The 19570-nt window shown below is 37.9% G+C and overlaps 1 protein-coding gene and 1 pseudogene across 1 annotated transcript; one reads left to right on the top strand and one right to left on the bottom strand.

The window, feature by feature from the left end:
• The first annotated feature begins 5798 nt into the window (after window positions 1–5798).
• On the top strand, window positions 5799–11304 carry LOC101291464 (palmitoyl-protein thioesterase 1-like). The gene is made up of 12 exons (XM_004306942.1): window positions 5799–6137; window positions 7164–7248; window positions 7731–7782; window positions 7871–7891; window positions 7977–8030; window positions 8591–8641; window positions 9181–9243; window positions 9640–9705; window positions 9914–9952; window positions 10291–10413; window positions 10507–10599; window positions 10795–11304. The coding sequence occupies exons 1-12, from the start codon at window positions 6056–6058 to the stop codon at window positions 11059–11061; spliced, it is 996 nt and encodes a 331-aa protein (XP_004306990.1). The 5' UTR covers window positions 5799–6055; the 3' UTR covers window positions 11062–11304.
• Window positions 11305–11676: 372 nt separating this feature from the next.
• On the bottom strand, window positions 11677–18997 carry LOC101294517 (annotated as a pseudogene).
• Window positions 18998–19570: the final 573 nt, after the last annotated feature.

Genomic DNA, 19570 nt, shown 5'->3' on the forward strand with positions numbered 1-19570 from the left:
CCTCTTAATTTTCTCTCGGCTTATTTAGGCCGGTCCGGACCGGTCCAATCCGATCAACCAAATATGGTCGGATTTGAATGAGTAATGGCCCACGAGGTGGGGCCCAGCAATATTTTTTATTTGTTTCCTTATTGTTTTGTGGTGGTTGGAGTGTCCAGCGTGGTTTCACAAGGGGGGGCTGGTTGAACGGTGTGTTTGGCTGTACTATGTTGCATATATAATTCTAGTTTTTGCGTTTTGTAAATGTGAAAGAATTTATTTGATTCTCTTCTTCAAGTTTCCTTGCGAGGCACGACACAACATGGGATTTACTTTTACTTCACCCCAAAATTTATGGCAATAATTTAGCTTTCCTGGTTGAATACCGATAACTTAGCTTAGGCATGGTGAAATCAGCAGATATGCAAACCCGACCCTAATTTAGAAAGTACAAATAGTATGGAAATATGTGTTTTGTGTGTGTGACACAACTAGATTCAGTTTACAATTTACATAAAGATATTTCATAAGATTGTGGGTTCGAGTGATTTTTCGTTATGAGGGAGATTTATTACAGAATCAATAATCATTATGAAATACAGCATTTGTTATGATCACCTCATCAAAATAACGATGATAATCAGAACCATTTCGCCAATATTTTGCGAGAGAGAATGCTATAGAAGAACATTGTTTTTTTTTATTCGACGAATATAGGAGAACATTGTTTAAGAAAGAAGATATGATGGTCATATTTACTAAGAGATGACAAGAAATAGAAATCAACGTAAATATATTTTTGATAGCATTCTAAAACCAAGAAAATAATGTTTTACGTAATTGAACAAGACCAAGCACCTAACGGATTTATTCATAACACTTCTCGGACCTCTCTACACAAAGAGGACTTCCCCGTAGGAAACTACAAGCTGCTCAAAACCAAATGAAAAAATTAGCTTCCCAACCTTCAACAAACTAATCTCAACTGCTTTTGGTTTATTCTTGTTGCCTCTAAGCCTAAGCAACCAAATCTTTTGTTGTTGGGAGACCATAATACCACCAACTTGAGAAGTAAGAGCTAATGATGACTTAAAATCCAACTGAACAAGAATGGACACCACAATTTATCAGTGTTGCACTTAACTCCAGTGATTGATTGTGTATATGTAGCTGACACCATTATTGTAACCTTATTCACTGCAGCTCAACTATCAACATGAGAAATAATTGCTCAAAACTATCCATCAATTGTACAAGGTCAAAAGCTGGATTGAGAAAAAATCACATGTTTTAGAGGGTGAAGAGCTTTGGAGGGAGCCTGAAATGAAATCTCTACCCAAACTGGGATGGAAGAGATCGGAACTTCGTCCAATGGGCCAGGCAAAGAGAGAACACCTAAAACAGCATAGACCGTCATTCATAATATGATCACGCCACGTTCCTTTTCCACAATAAACTATAGTGCATGCCTCTCTCCTTATTCACTCATCGAAAGACGATTGCTCAAGACAGAGGATATGTTGCACATGAAATCGCAGATATTCTGAACTTCTTCCAGCTACATAGTGCTTTTGCAAAAGCGTATAACATGTTCTCCTCACCGAAACTTACATTCCTCGTCTTAGAGATACTGGTCAACCATCATGCAACTAAGAAAAAATAAATAAAATGTAGAGAAAAGAAAACCCCAACATAGCCTTTTCTCACCACATCAATCAACAAGCTAATTACAAGTCGAATACTATAAACTGCTAAGTTCGCCTGTTGACGAAAGGTTATTGGGAAGCAGAGGAAACGTTATTGAGCCTCTTTAAAAACTGAGCCGCTTGCCTATTAGTGTTTAGAATTAAATTCAGTTTACCCCCATGAGGTTTGGGAGTAACTTCATGTTAATCCCTATACTTTCAATTTCATCAGTTTACCCCTTAAACTTTTGAATTTTCCTCAGGCGTGACCAAATATCCTATATTATGTCTAAATCGGACGTTAACTGCTGATAATTTTAACCTTAACTGTGAGGCCAGTATCTAGAATTTGGGCAAATCGGACCTTATATGTCCAAATTGGACCTTAACTGCTGATAATTAAATGTCAATTTAAACAGAATATGAGAATTTGGGCACGGCAGACCAAAATTGAAGAGTTTAAGGGGTAAACGGATGAAAATAAAAGTGTAGGGACTAACACGAAGTCACCCCTAAACCACAAGGGGGTAAACTGAATTTAATTCTAGTGTTTATAATCGTACCCTAGCTATCACACTTTCTGTGCCTCTCCTATCAATCACCCAAACTTCTCACTGCCATCAACTCAATCACCGTGTCATCCTCCACTGAAGATGTCACCGATAGCTTTTCTGCCTCTCTGGCCTTAGCAAGCGGAGATGTGATTGATATCTCGCTTTGGAGCGAAACGAAGACATCAGACTAAACCTTAGGGTTTACCTAATAGCCAAGCCGCTGACCTCCAAACCTTACAATAACCTGGATCTCCAAGCGCATTACAAGCGCATATGGATTTTGTTTCAGAGCTTATTCCGGGTTCAAGCAAGATCCAGCAGGTTGGTGTTCACCTTTGATCACAACAAAGTCTTTTGGGGATGTCCCTGGTATTTCTTCCGAGCACCTGTGCTATTCCAAGAGTATGACAGATTGCAACTGGTTACCTCAATCCTTCTCCATGTTTACATTTTTGGGTGGTCCGATCCTGCATGGAATTCCATCGAAACTAGAACGCAAAAAAAATCTTCATGAATGTTGCGTATGTGGTTGGACATATTATGTATATGAGGCCTGATGAGCGTCTCTTCGATGCTACTATCAGGTAAGGATTCAAATCACTCCCCCTGTGCTGACCTTTTTTAATAAGAAAACCCTAAAAATAAATGCTACTGTTGAGGAGGAAAATGAATTCCACTTTGAAAATTTGGTTGATGCTTGTGAGCATTGTGATATGATATTACATGAGAATGACATCTATCTTAGAGCACCTAAACCTGCGGCGTCACCGGTGGCAACTAGAGTTGAGTTGCATAGATCGTTTGGAAGCTTTGCAAGAGCGAGTTGGGTGTATAGAGTGTTCCAATTTCAAGGAATTGAGACCCCAATTCTACCGGCGGTAACTAGGGGTGTTAAGCTAAAAGATAGTTCTAAACTGCACAAGTCAATCATTATCAAGCAACAAACATTGAAGGAAGCTGAGTTCCCCAAAAATCAGCAAGCATTGAGCACCTATTGAAAAAGAAGAGAAGGCATCGCTGAAAAGAGGTAGATTACCTCTCCTTTTTCCTCACCAAAGAAACCAAGATGGCGTTTGAGAAAGCTACTACAACACTATACTATACAAGCAAGTCAAGACGACTGCTATGAAGCTTACTACCAAATTTTAGATTGGTGGAGACCATGGAAGGTTTGCTTGCTCCTCTCAATTTTGATGTTTTGTATGATTCAAGTAACCTCAAGAAGAAGAGAGGTCGTGCAGTGGAATCTTACAATAAAAATCAAATCAAGGAAAAAAAGAATGAAGTTGTTGCAAGCTTGGTGTTTGAAGAGACACATCGCTGACACATCGCTCCTAGTCCTATTACGAAGGGAAAAGAGATAAGTGTTTAACTTTTATTTTATTTCCTTGTGCTCTGCTAAGTCGTAGTATGAGGCTCACTAATTAAGTAGTATGAGGCTCACTAATTAAGTGAATGAGAATATGTCTGATGAGTGGTACTATCTTATGTACTAATGTGAGAGTCTCTCACAACTTCTTGTCTATTTAGAAATGAAAGCTGAAGAGTATATAATGACTGGTTTAGCCTGAGTTTTAATTTATAGATATTTTGATTTGCCTTGTAAAAAACAAAAAACAAAAAACAAAAAAGTTGAATACTAAAATTACATCTATTTTTGAGGAGTTGAAGCTAGAAGTTCGAGCACCTAATTTAGTTGTTTACTTATTTTCCCAAGGAGTAATTTATATTTTCTAAAATTAGAATACCATACAAAATTAATTGGCTTCTTGAAACGTAGAACATGTGATCAAATTCCATCATTATTATTTCGAAGAATATTTTATTCATTGGCAAATTAATATATTGATCTAACAACTAATTGGCGTAGTCTCGTCTCCTTTAGAGTATAGAAGAAGCTACACCACCCAAATGCTATCGATGTTTGGTCATCACATACAGTTCTCGAGGCCCAATTTTCAAAGGATGATGCCTTGCTGCGAACAATGACTAAACAACCATGGGGTTTTGATTGAGCCAGATACAATAAAAGAATGGAACTGAAATTTACACTCCTAATTTTACAATCCATATTCTCACTTTCATCTTTTGGTAATTTAAATCTTGTATTTAGTGACATGTATTTTGTTTTTTTGTGAAAACTTTACCTAAAAAAAAAAAGGTAAGAATGTGAATTATAAAATAAAGAGTGAAAAATTCACCTCCTTAAAAGAATCCTATTGTATAGATCTATCGGTTTTTAATAGATACAAAGTTCAATGGCTAATGCTCTAGCTGCTTCTTTTAGACCGAACTCTCCCTCTCCATAGAAATGTATAAGTTGCTCATTTAAGCCGTAAGATATTCAAAAAATCGTAATCAAGTAGGGGCACTAGCCCCCAGTAGCTATAGGTGCGTCTGCTAGTGCCGGTGAAAAGGATGAGGTGGGAATATGTACAATGTTGTTGTTGTTGTTTTTTTTTTTTTATAGTTTTGTAGGCCAGAAATTTTATTAACACGTCTCTAATTATTATATACACATTTTATGCTTCATACATCACCTATTAACTTTTTTGTTTTAACATTTTACTAGATACACATACCCAAACTTCCTATAATACCCTCATTTAACATACACAACTTATTCACTAAATACACAACTCATTCACAACACACATATTTTTTTAGATTTGCTACTCAATTTGTTCAAAAAAAAAATTCACATTACTGAGATTTTTCTCAAAAAGTTCCATCTTTCCTTGTACTGTTTCACCTCATTGACATATTCCTTGAAGATTTTTATTTTTTTTCTAAAGGGTTTCACCTCGTTAAGATCTTTCTCGAAATATTTCTTTTTGATAACATCTTCTCCCATCAATTTTCCTTGACAAATTTTCTTCTCAAGGAACCTCTTACTCAAATTGATTTCAAGATTTCTTGAGCCTACCAAATCAAAACAAAACAAGACAATACATCACATGTGCAAAACTAAAGTCCTTAACGGAAATTTCGGCATTAGAATGTTCAATCTTGTGTAAAACTAAATTAATTGATTCTTGTGAACCATTGCATAATATTCATATGTGGTGTCAAAATATTGGTACTCGATTCAAACTAAAAATTAAAAAGTGTTTGAAGTACAATAGTTAATATGAACATCTTAAACGAGATATTTTATTTCAACTAAGTTTCTTTATTTTTGATATGAATGTTTTTTTTAGTAATTTTATGTACCCACAAAGTCTTATATAATTTATATAAAGAAAGAGATGGGTATTTAGCATTTAAGGATGTGTTAATAAAATTTCTCTTTGTAGGCGCATTTTCAATAAGTGAGCATGAAAAAATGTAATGTAACAAGGGGCTCTATCTATATACATACCACTAATTTTGCTGTGTATGCAAGTAATAGAGATGTATCTAATGTATGGTTGTAGTTTGAGATTAATAAAAATCGTTTTGATTTGTTTATCACTTATCTTGGTCTAAATTTAGTATTTAGAGTACGTAGGCGCATAGTATAATTCTGTAAAGCAGAAACCAAAGCATAAACTAGGAAAGTAAAACACGTTTAAATCAGTGATCCAAGTTCAGATGACACGAGTTTGAGAGGACAAGGACTAGCAGAGAGCCAAGTGCGACTATTATTAAGTGGAAGGGTAGTTGGCGCGTCCCTCGAGCCAAAACTAGTCCTCTTCTTAACTTGTTTGTCTCCGTAAACATGTTTGAATCTACCATCTTCTCAGGAGTCCCTCACTATCCAGAGTCTTAAGGACTCCCAAGTCCCAAGCTTTGACCCCTGTCTGAAATCCCAGAAAGCTTTTCCTGGCAACTCAACCAAAACCCATTTAAGCCCCAATGGCTTTTTCACTGTTACCAATCATTTTCATCTTCACTCTCATCCCACTTACCGTCTCTGTTCCTTTCATCGTTTTTCATGGTAACTTCTCTGATCATCTTGTTCTTTGTTTCAGTTTCAGGGGTTCTCAAGCTTTTCTCTTGTTGTATTTTCAGTTGATTCTGTTGTTGTTATCCAAAAGTAGTAACTAACTGTTTTAGGGATGTCATGAAATAGAAAATAGACTGTGGTGTGGATAGTGAATAGGATCAGACAATGCAATGGTAAAGTTGGAATCTTTATGAGAAATTTTATAAATTTCTGCTTTAGGTACTAGTTTTGACTATGTAATGCTCTTTGTCAGTATTTGTTTACTCATTGCATTTTCTTAGAAACTTTGGTAACATATGGTCGTGAATTCATCATCAATTCTGAATTTGATGTGAACAGTGTAGGGAATTACATTTGTGAAAACTTGGCTTTTCGGTTTCATCGTCTTTGGTAGCTAAGGAACAATGGGTAAGCAAGAGAGTACACATTGTAGGCCTTGCTTGTGCCCAACATAACTGTAAAGCTGTAGACTTGTTCAAGAAAGGGGGTTGTTTAGAACTGTATTCATCGAGTTAGGTAGCTATCATGTACAAATTTGTCTTAAAAAGGGAAACACGTTGTGTATAGATGGAATAAGTTCGTGTTTGTAAAGAGTAAACTCTATATACATGCTTTAGTATTGAAATACAGTCACTGCTTAGCCTGATTGGACATATCTTAGATTTAAAATTTTTAAAAGGCCTATAGAATAACCATTTGTCCAATAGCTCGGCCAGTGACTTTGTTCTTTGCTTGTCCCTTTCACTTGGAAAACCATGCTTATCACTATAGAACTGCTATATACAACTACGTTAAGAGTCTGCTTGTTCGGGCTTCTGAAACAAATCAGTATTTGTTTGTGTTCTTCAGATTTGTTTGTGCTTGTAGAATATATAGTCTTTGTTAGTGTTTAAATAACTGACAGACAATATATCAGAAGACTTATGATATATTTTTAAGAACTTATATATGATTTAGGAACAGGAGCAGCTAGTGTGATAGTTATAAATCTGATATTTTGTTCATATTTTATGAAAGGCATTGGAGATAAATGCACCAATCGAGGAGTCACTCACTTTACGGAGCTTTTAAGCAATTGGTCTGGTTCTCAAGGATATTGCATGTAAGCAATATTTGTTGCAGCATATTTATAATAATTTTATAAACATCTTTTTCTGTGCTGCATAGCTAACTTGAAGAGGTCAGGGGAGCATTTTTCGAATCTCCTTGTTTTTTTTTCTTAGAACAGAACTCTAGGTCATGATATTCGTCTCTCTCTTCAAAAGTTTCTAAACTCAATGCTTTTGGCATCACCAAGATCAAAACTTGGATTCTTTGTGCAAAACTTTCCAACAATATTTTGGTGAACTATACAGTCTACAACTGGAACACTGTCAGAAGTCTATCGATGTATCTATGTTTTGCAAAGTTTGTACTGATTTTGCATTTTTCTTTGCTGGTTTTCCACGTTTGAAATTTGCATTGATGTACTGTAGAACTTCCCCTCATATATTTTTGTTTCTTCTTATTTTATCAAGTTAGCATCTAGTTCATGAATAACATAAATCCTGTTTCTGAATGTACTTGATTACTTTTTCTCTATAGAGAAATTGGTGATGGATCATGGGATTCTTGGACAATGCCTTTGCTGGAACAGGTGACTATTGATTTTTTTGTTTTTAAAATATGTTCCATCTATAGTTTTTTTTTTTTTTTCAAATTATTAAATAGACTTGTTTTTGCAGACGGCTGTTGCTTGTGAGAAGGTGCTGAAATAGTGTGGTAATACTTTTTAACTTGCCATTATGGAAATTATGTTTTATATACTGATAGTTTTGATGTCTTACACAGGTTAAAAATATGAGTGAATTAAGTGATGGTTACAACATAGTTGGACTTTCTCAGGTGATTGACAGGGACTGTGTAACTTATTGTTTCTCCATTCTCGTCTTTCTTGTTCATCTGCAGGCTGCAGCTTTGTCATAATTCTTCTCCATCTATGCACCCTGTGAAAGTTGTTATGCTTTATCAGTTTTAAAGTTATTCAGCATATGCAATAAATATATGATTTCAATTTCAGTAAAAATAAAAAGAAAGGAAAATAGCAAGGATATGATACAGTGATTTCGTTTCTCACTAAGTTTTCTGTACTTCTCATGGTCTCTTGGCATTCTATTTGATTGCACATACACAGCGAGGTCACAAAATTGAAGAACACACCCACACACATCATAGTAACCGTCTGCTCAGTTTTAGGTGGTTCAATGATTGTTTGATTGCCTTTGTAAATGGTGGAGCCATCTTTTATAATTTGTAAGAGTTTTTTTGCTTTGCATGAATCTTTATGATTAGATTCAGTTTATTTTGTTTGGGAATTTGATTGGTCTGTACTTGTGAAAATTTATTTCTATTTGAACCTTTTTTCATTGTTGATAACACTTTCCACATTCCTCCTGTTTTTGCAGGGTAACATGGTTGGTAGAGGAGTAATTGAATTTTGTGACGGTGGACCTCCTGTAAGAATTAATTTGACAACATATATGATATTGCCTCATCTTTTCTTTTTCCTGGAACATACATTAGTAATTTACTCAGGGAAGCACTCAGCTGATGCACATGTATGAACATTAGTTGGTTGTCCTGTATATTAAAATAATAGATAGTACTGCTACCGCCAGCGGAACCCAAAGATGGTTCCTGGACACACTAACTGGTGCTGTATTATGTTAGATCTTCTTTTCAATTCCTTGTTGTACATTTTACTATCCATGCTGCCAAGTACTTGATAAAAACTGAAACTTATTTCATGAGTGCTGCCAATACACTGTTTTAATTATAAAATAGACCAAAAGAGTACTATATAGTTTACTTTTGATTAGTTCCATATGTCTTTCTTTGTACATTTCCTTCTCCCACTGCCTGATTCCCTACTTCTCCCCCCGTTGGCAGGATTATAAATATTCATTTTCACCTTCGCTTACAGTGTTCTGCTGACTTATTATGTCTGGTAATCGATCTTAAGAATCACTAATGTATTGTGATATATATGAAACAGGTCCGAAATTTTATATCACTAGCAGGTCCGCATGCTGGTACCGCTTCTATTCCATTTTGTGGGGTATGTGCTTCTTCCACTTTCTTCTGATTTCTACAAAATCTAGTTTTGACTAGTAAAGTAAAATTCAGACACGAGTGGTTTTGTTGTATCTAGAAAATATACTTGGTGAGCTTAAACACAAGTTATGCTAGACCGTGAAATGATAGACTTAATTGTTTCTTCATATGTCACATACACATATTGTTAACATAAGTACGCTTTTCAGTATGTTTTTCCATATGTTAACACAAACCATTTTCACTGAAGAAAAAGGTTCAGAGTTTTGGAGTGATATTATCTTGCAGTTAGGACTTTAGGATATAGTTCAGCTAGTCTGTGTAATGTAGACAATTTTGACATAGAACAAAGTTTTAAATCGGATCCCTGCAGCATGGTTGACTACTTTACTTTTTGCAGTCTGAGTGGATTTGTGTTCTTCTGGACAACTTAATCAAGTCAGAGATCTACAGCAGCTATATCCAGGTTTTAATTTATTGAGCCTTTAAATATCTATTTGTTTGTATGTAAGTTGCTTGAGTGTGAAATGCAAATTTATGGATGCTAAACATGATGTCAGCAACAGGCTTCAGTCAAATAGTCTTTTCGTTGACATAGTTATGTTTCTCTCTTGTTATTTATATCTGCACGCAATTCCTACAATTTAAGGTTTCTATCTTTGACGTGTTTGCAGGAACATTTGGCTCCAAGTGGTTATCTGAAAATCCCCACTGTAAGTATGATGCTTCAGTTCCACTAGAATGATTTTGTGGTTCTTTCTTTTTTTTTTTTTGAAATAATTGTGTAGGTTCTTTCATTATATAGTTTGCTGTAAGATTTAATTTCATGATACTGCAATCCCAGAGAAAGGGATATTAGGAAGCAGATTTAGTAAATATACATCTATACAGGATCTGAAGTCTACCTTGTTCCTACTTTTTGTAGTATAACATGAACCAGAATCGTATTTGTGAATATCTGTTTCCATAGCAACGATAGCTGATGCTCAAATTCTTGGTTACCTTTTCCCATTGCCAAAAACTACTGTTAATCAAAATTTCCATTCAACAGGATATTGCTGCTTATCTAAAAGGGTGTACATTTCTTCCAAAGCTGAACAATGAAATCAATAGTACAAGAAATTCTACATATAAGGAACGATTTACAAGCTTAGAGAATTTGGTGCTTATTATGGTGAGCTTTAGAATTCTATTTTTCTAAGGCCACTTGAAGCTCTTTCTTTAGTTTTCAGATATAATTTTTTCTTTTCCTTCTGTTCATGATTAGTTTGAGCAAGACACTATACTGATACCCAAGGAGACCTCCTGGTTCGGATATTTCCCAGACGGGGCCTTTGATCCTATATTGCCTGCGCAAGAGGTAATTTATCTATTTTAACCTTCCTGCTCAAGTACCTGGTACAATCAGGATAGAGTGTCAGCATACTATTTGTTGTTCTTATAATGAATCCTTGTGCTTCGTAAGACAACGATGTTGGTAATGCTCAGTTGCTGTCAAATTTTCCTGAAGTTTGAGGATATCTAATCAGACAAGTTTGATGTTTCCATCCTGCAGACCGAGCTGTACACTGAGGATTGGATTGGTTTGAAAACCTTGGACGAAGCTGGCAAAGTCAAGTTCATAAACGTGTCAGGTAATCATCTGGCCATCACGAAAAGTGACATGAGAAAGTACGTTGTGCCATACTTGGAAGATGGAACATCAATGCAAACGATGATAGCAGAGTCTTCATCACAAAATTTACTTTCATCAGCCTGGAACTTCCTCTTGGAGTTTGCTGGGCTCAAGGAAGATCGACCATTGGTGCTGACCGTGGTTTAGTGTTGAGAGTAATTACAAGTTTTTCACAATATAAAGGTGGTGACTGGTGAGTGATGGATAACACGACTACACGCTACTGTCTTTAAAAATGTTGTAGAGTTCAATAGGACTTTGTCATTTCTGTATATATGCATCACCGAGAATTGAGAGCACGAACACTTGGCTTATTGGCTCAACTATTTTGAAATTTCTTTGAACAATGAAAACTTATGGTGAAATAAATTATCATCCTTTCTTAATACCAACACAATCTCTGGATAATATTATGCATGGGTTGCTGCAACGTTCTACGGTTACGTTTGCTCGCTTCAGTGCGATGTATAGCTTGAACTTTCGCTTTCAGTTCCTCATTGACTTGTTCGATTTCCCTATTTATGCCGACAGAAATAGACAAGCAGGAAGCAAGAAGCAAACGATATTAAATTTGTATGATCTTAAAATGTAGATTCAGGATACCATATCCAAACGATGGAAAGTTTTACTACCTGCTCTTGCACTCCCTCAAATTTGCGTGAGAATATCCGCCATGCATTGGTGGTTTCTCATGTGCTTTTTCTTCAGCACACAAATTCAAGTTGCCAAATTGATGGGACAAAACTCTAGACCGGCTTGTCATCAAAAACCTTCTGTAAGTGCAAAAACTCGCCCTGCTATCGGAGGAGGCAACGCCGATACAGCTTGTTGAATTTCCTTTACTGTGTATCGAGCTGAAAAGTGGATAAGAAGAATTGCTTTGTTTTCAAATCTTTCTGCGTGATTAATTATCTCAAACAGATGAATGTGTCCATAATCTCTTGCATGCTCCACTGTAATTTACTCATCTAGGAAGGTGCTCTCCATGACAAGAATCTTTGCCCTCAGCAGATCAGTATTGCTACTGTCACCTATGAAATCAGCCGTGGTATCTCCTGTGAAAGCAACTTGAGGTTCTATCAAAGTGTCTGTAATCTCCTCACCTGATAATTTGAAACCCTCAATTTCAATCCTAGATAGGTCAACATACTTCTGCTTAAGTTTATGTTTTACTGAGTAAACTACATAACCCTGACTTGGGATTCTGTGATAAGTCCTAAAAGCTTTTACTTTGAGATCCTTTCTTATATGAAATTCTTCTCCAGCATCCAGGCCAATCAAATTATGCTTCAGCTCTGATTGGTCCATTTTTCTGTGCACCTCAAAGTGTTCTTCAACAACTTCTTTAATACATTTTGTTATAAAGAGAAGAAGAAATTACTGGTCACTCCATTAACTTTCATGCGCTCGACAATTTACTCCATTAACTTTTAATTTCAATCGATCACTCCTCAAACTATCCAATGTCACACAATTAGGTCCATCCGTTAAGTGATCATCCAAATCAGTGGTTAAGTGGTTGACTGGACATATTTTTCAACTGGAAATTTCATTTAACACCTTCTCTCTCTCTCTCTCTCCACCGTCTTGTGTCCTCAATCTCTTCTCTCTCCTCCTCCACCTCCTCCGCAAATACAACGCCACCACATCACCAGTTGGACCTTCAACAACACCGCAACAACAACACTAGCAACCAACCAACCACACCACCAGCAACCAACCACATCAACACCGTAATCAAACACACCCCACAGCTCCTCGACATCTCTCTCCCGACGCCAGAAACTCAAACCCAACTACCCTGCATCTCTCTCCCGAAGCCCAAAACTCAAACCCTCACAACAATCTTCTCCTTTCGCCGCCAACCAAACCCTAAACAACACCATCCACGAACCCTAAATCCTCTGTATCGATGGCTTGACAAGGTGGTGGACCGGAGCCTCCTGAACAATTGTCAACCAACGATGGACCAGACCTCGCCGACCGGCCGCCGCGCAATACCTCGCCTCGATCGATCCGAGTGGAATCAAGGTCCACTTATTCGGGCTTCTCCAATTCGAGCGGCTGGGTTCGACTACCACCGGCAAGCCCAGTTTTTTTCCCTTTTTGACAACCGCCGGTGACGTCCAGACCGGAGTCCAAGTCGACCGGTGGACCAGTCGCTGGGCCTCTGCATCGCTCGCTGAGATCAGATCGGATGACCGGTCACTGGTTGGTGGACGACGAACAGCCTCAACCGATGGTTTCTAAGTTGTGGACGACCAGTCGTCCAAAGCAGGTCCACCTATTTGTTTATCTGTTGCCAAAGAACCTTGGCGAGGAAGAGGAATGTGATGAGAGAAACGGCGGAGAGAGAAAAGTGGGAAGCCATGGCTGGCTGATGGGTTTTAAATGAGAGAGAGAGAGAGAGGGGTGGGGTGTTAAATGAAATTTTCAGTTGAAAAATATGTCCAGTCAGCAACTTAACCATTGATTTGGACGGCCACTTAACGGATGGACCTAATTATGTGACATTGGATAGTTTGAGGAGTGATCGATTGAAATTGAAAGTTAATGGAGTAAACTGTCGAGCGCATGAAAGTTAATGGAGTGACCAGTAATTTCTCCTAAAGAGAAATTGAATATGAAGAATATATATGTTTTCTTAATTCTCACAGAACTGAATTACAAACTTTATACAGGTCTTCTATCTATTTGATCCAATATTATAGCCTACAATCAAGCTCTATCACATATGCACAGCTAATCTAAATTATCTTACAGAATCTCTTTGCTGATATGGTGGAGTTCTTTCCTTTGGCATATTTTTTCCTTCAACAGTACTCCCCCTCAAGTTGGAGTGTATGTTAATTACACTCAACTTGCCAAGTAGTGCTTCAAATTGTGCCAAACTCAATGGCTTTGTAAATAGATCTGCAGGTTGATCCTTGGTTCGAACATGTACTGTCTTAATCACTCCTCTTTTCACCTTTTCTTGCACGACATGGCAGTCTATCTCTATGTGCTTCATGCATTTGATGTTATATGAATGGCAGCCTGGTTGTCGCAAAACAGCTTGACTGGTTGTGTTTGATTCACATTCAAGTCCTTAAGTATACTTCGTAGCCAAGCTATCTCACAACATGTTATGGCCATAGAGCGATACTCTGCTTCTACGCTTGAACGAGCAACTGTGATCTGCTTCTTTGTTTTCCAGGAGACAAGTGCATTACCAAGTAAAATACAGTAACCAGTTACTGACCTTCTCATGTCCTTGCAACGTGTCTAATCAGCGTCTCAATAGGCCTTCAATTCCCAAGTCCTTGTGGTAGGTAGCAAGAATCCTTGGCCAGGTGCTTGCTTGATATATCGTAATACTTTGTATATTGCCTCAAGATGTGGTTGTTGAAGCTTATCCATGAATCGGCTTAGTATATGACTAGATAGACTAGGTCTGGTCTTGTAATAGTCAGATATATCAAACGCCCAACTAGTCTCCGATATTATGAAGGATCTGCTAGGAAATGACCATTCATTTGTGTGAGTGATATATTTTGGTCGACTGGAAACCTCGATGACTTAGCACTAAGAAAGCCTGTATCTTCAAGAATTTCGAGTGCATACTTCCTCTAACAAATTGTTATCCCTTGTTTCGACCTTGCAACTTCTATACCCAGAAAGAAATTTCAGTTGCTCTATGTCTTCCAGCTTAAGTTGGCTTGAAAGAAATCATTTGGTGTCTATGATATCCTCCAAGTTGTTTCCTACCAAAATCACGTCATCAACATATACCAACAATGCTGTGAACTTGCCTACATGACTTCGGACGAACAAGGAATAGTCTGACCAAGATTGATGAAAACCAGCTGATTTAAGGGCCATGGACAATTTTATGAACCATTGGAGAGAAGCTTGTTTCAAACCATAGATGGATTTGTGAAGCTTGCACACTCGAGTCTCCCCCTTTCATCAGAAACCAGAAGGAATCTTCATATAAACTTCTTCAGAAAGATCACCATTGAGAACGCATTGTTGACATTGAGCTAATGTAAATACCATCCTTGGAGGGCTACAAGGCTTAGAAGAACACGAACTGTTGTCAACTTGGCGACTAGTGTAAAGGTTTCTATGTAATCAATTCCCTCAATCTGATTGTAACCTTTGGCCACGAGTCGTGCCTTATATCTTTCAACTGTTCCATCCAGATTCAATTTTATCTTGTACACCCATTTGCATTCGATGGGGTGTTTATGGGGAGGTAAAGGCACCAAACTCCAGGTGTGATTAGCTTGTAGTGCTTGGTTCTCATTGTGCATGGCCTCACGCCATTGTGGAATCTGGATCGCTTGTGAGAAAGAGGAAGGCTCTTTTTGGATGGTGAGTTGTGTAGTAAAGACTTTGTGATAAAGGGAAAGTCTATCATATGATAAGACATGAGAAAGGGAATGAGGAGTACTTATGTTCGGTGAAGATAGTGGTGCAGGGCGTGAGGGGAAAGCTGCCTCAACATGAAAGTCCTGCAAAAATGTTGGTTGTTTGGCAGGACGAGAAGACCGTCATGATGGCGACAGTGGCGGAGCAACCATGGTAGGTGATTCAGCGATGACAAGTGGTAGAGATGGCATATTGGATGAGTTTCGTGAATGAGTTTGTGTATCGATCAGGTGATGGGTGTTGTTCTGTGAAGGTAGGTACTTCATTGGAAGCAGACTCATTTTGTTGGACTCTAGAATTTGAAGAATCTGGTACTGTTGGTGAAACAATGGGTTCAAAATCAAGAGAAGAAGAATTTGGTTGAGAGTGAAAAACGGGTTTGACAGTAGAAGAGTTGGAGACCAACTGAAACTGAAATGGGAAGTTATCTTCAAAGAATGACACATCTCTTGAAACAAAAACCTTTTCATCTTCAATATCGTAAACTTTATATCCCTTTTGACCATTAGGATAACCAAGAAAAATACACTTGGTTGCTCGAGGATCAAACTTTGTACGTTTAACAAGATGAGTCGAAGCAAAACATAAGCAACCAAAAACCTTCAAATGAGAGAAGTTGGGAACTTTGTTAAACAATTTTTCAAAAGGTGTTTTGCCTTGAAGAAGTGGTGTGGGAGTTCTGTTAATAAGATAAGCAGAAGTGAGGATGACATCGCCCCAAAATTCTTTAGGCAAGTGAGCTTGAAAAAGAAGAGTCCGAGCAACATTAAGCAAATGTCTATGCTTACGTTCAACGACACCATTTTTTTTTTTTTGTGTTGACGCAACTAGTTTGATGAAGTATCCCCTTTGATATATGAGTAAAAATTTTCAAGTTTAAACTCGGGACCACTGTCACTACGCACTACTTTAACTTTCTTGTCAAATTGATTTTCAACTAAATGAGTCAAATTGATTAAAAAATATCGTGTTTCCCATTTATGCTTCATTAAGTAAACCCAAGTACATCTAGTATGATCATCAACGATAGTGAGAAAATATTGTGCTCTAGAAATTGAAGGAACATGGTATCCACCCTATATGTCAACATGAATTAAATCAAAAGGAGACTCACTTGAAATTGTACTTAACGGAAAAGACTTTCTGGTTTGTTTAGCCAGAGGACAAATGAAACAAGTGCTTGTACCACAAGCTTTATTTGCAGATAATAAAGAGATTGTCTGAAAGGATGACCTAGACGCTGGTGCCAAAGATTCGAGACTGCTAACAGAATTGCATGTTCCTTTCTGTGCATGGTTGAGGCATTAGAGTCCCTCCCTCTCAGTTTCCATCCCAATTATCTTCCTTTCCATCCCAATTATCTTCCCTGATCGTAGGTCATGTATGACACAAAACTCTCTGAGAAAGATAGTGATATAGAATGAATCAAGTGCCAATTTATTGACAGATATTAAATTTAGATAAAAGAATGGCACACATAACACATTGTGTAGAATGAACTGAGGAGAGAAAATCATTGTGCCAATGTGACTGACTTTAGTCGTGGTATTGATAACCGGATTCAAGGATGTAAGGAGGTTAGAACTACACACTATATGATCACTGGCACCACTATCCAATATCCAAATACTTGTTTTTCCATTTTGAGGAAAACAAAAAGCTTTACCTGAGAGTTCTTCAAAATTGGGAACATTCCCGACTTGGTTAGCCGTTACAGCCTTGTTTTTGCTCAACAACTCAACAAGCTGCTTACACTCTTCCTTTGAGAATGGGAAGTTGAATGCATCCTCTCTTTTGTCAGTTATGGAGGCAACATGATTCCCTTTGGCACATCCTAGTCCTCCTTCTGCAGCAGCTTTTCTTTTTCGGCAATGGTCATAGGTATGACCTTTCCATCCATAAAAAGTGCACTTAAGATGTGCTTTGCAATTTTTGGTGCTGTGGTTGTTCTTATGGCACTTCTCACACTCAGATTCTCTTAAATTAAAGTCAGGAACGCCCTTCCTTATTGCAAAGGCTGATGTCTCTGGTTGTGCCGATGCTTTCCCACTCATCACCTCTGCTTTTTTCTCATGGTATAGTGCCATGGTACATGCTTTGTTCATAGTTGGCAATGGATCAATTGCCACGATGTTACTCTGAACACTTGCATAATTTTCATTGAGCCCCATTAGAAACTTCATGGTCTTCTGACTTTCTATGTACTCCTTGATCTCTTTACCTACCTCACAACTTTAGGGTGGAATGTCAAAGATTGCATCTCTTTCATCCCAGAGACCCTTCAGTTTGGTGAAGAAGGATAATACTAAGCTTGTGCCTTGTTCGAAGTCATGGATTGCGTTCTCTATGTGGAACAATTGGACAATGTTGGTGTGAGAGGACATCTCCTGCAATTCAAGCCATATGTCTCTCGCACTCTTACAGTGGCTTACACTGCTAGAAATCGGTTTCAACATTGATGCTATCAGCCAAGTCTTCACCAACGTATCCAATCGTTCCCACTGTTGCGCTTCTTCAACCCTGCTAGTTGGCTTCTTGATTGATCCATCTACAAACCCCTTTTTATTTTTAATGGTCAGGGCTATGACCATGGATTGGATCCATGCTGTATAGTTGTCTTCCATCAAAGGTTGCGATACAAGAACTGCACTGTGTTGATCCGAATGATAGAGAAATATTGGGTGGTTTCGATTCTCCTATGGTTTTGGTGTTCTTATAAAGGCTGAGGGCTTCCATTGTTCCTTAGGTTTCTTGTCTTCACCGCCTGCCATAGATGTTTTGGTTTCTTTCTTTGTTATGTCCACATCGAATGCTCTGATACCATAAAGAGAAATTGAATATGAAGAATATGTTTTCTTAATTCTCACAGAATTACAAACTTTACACAGGTCTCCTATCTATTCGATCTAATATTATGATATATAATCAAGCTCTATCAAATATGCACAGCTAATCTAAATTATCTTACAAAATCTCTTTGCTGATATGGTGGAATTCTTTCCTTTTGCGTATTCTTTCCTTTAACACGGTACAATGATCGTTGCATATAAGCTACTAGTAGTGGCAAGTAGTGGCAACATGCAGGGGCAGTCCTCCAATGTGATCCATGTGGGCATGTGAGATGGAGAGGAAGTCTTGGGCAATAACACCTTGTGGACATCGTCCAATATCAAATGACAAGTTGAGAGATGGAAAGATTACATAGGTTTCATGGCCTTCAATTGATACACCCTAAACTGGGTACCCTTCAATGGTTAAACCCTTACCTTTTTTGAATTTGGGTCTGAGGAATCTTGGTTTGCCTCTGAGCCTATGCTTCTGCTTCCAGCCATATTACACCAATCAATGAACAAGAATTTGACAGTAGAGTTTGTAGACAAGTTTGAAACAGTTTCAAATAGTGGAGGCGGTGACACAAGCTTTTTTTTTCCTAAAACCCTAACCCTAGCTAGCAATGAATATCCCTTTCGACAATTCTAACTTGAATATATATTAATTCATTCCTTTTAAATCAGAGTTAGGCGATTTTTGTTAAGTTGTGAGGTTTCCTTACAGCTTCAGAACTTCTTATTAGCTAGGTCTTTTGCTTCAGTTTCAATAATCTATATATATATATATATAGAGGCCCGATCAGAGGTGCACGTCTGCACCGGCCTTAAAGTGCGGACATCCCTCCGTTCTCCACCCTCTGGCGCCGACGACGGCGCGCCTCTACCCCAGAAGACTCCAGCAATGTCCCCAACCACTTTCCCTCCTCGACGAGTCCGTTCTTTTCCAGTTTTCCAGCAAGATCACCCAAAACTTCAAACAAGATCGATCTCGCTGGAGGGTTCTTGGGGATTGTAAAGATTATATGAAAACTTTTCAATCTGTTCAAGTTCGACACATCTATAGGGAAGCAAATGGTGTTGCAGATAGATTAGCGCACCTTGCTAGTTTAGGAGTTGTTGATGATGTTTGGTTATAAGAGACTCTTGCTATTATTTAGGACGTTCTCTACGAGGATTTTTGCAATTTACATATTGTAGCTCGGAGTTCAGGTGTTTTGTCCCCCCCCCCCCCCACCCCGACTGCAGAATTTTAATATTAATATAATAAATGGAACGGGGCGTAGGGCTGAGCCTACCCAGTTCGGCTAGGTTCCAAACCCTTTAAAAAAAAAAAATAATGTACTGATTCGGAACATTTTTATTTGCAAAGTTGACCGGTACTTAGAGAACCCTACGGTGAATCCAATTTGTTT

The sequence above is a fragment of the Fragaria vesca genome, linkage group LG7, assembly GCF_000184155.1.
Source record: "Fragaria vesca subsp. vesca linkage group LG7, FraVesHawaii_1.0, whole genome shotgun sequence".
Lineage (NCBI taxonomy): Eukaryota > Viridiplantae > Streptophyta > Magnoliopsida > Rosales > Rosaceae > Fragaria > Fragaria vesca.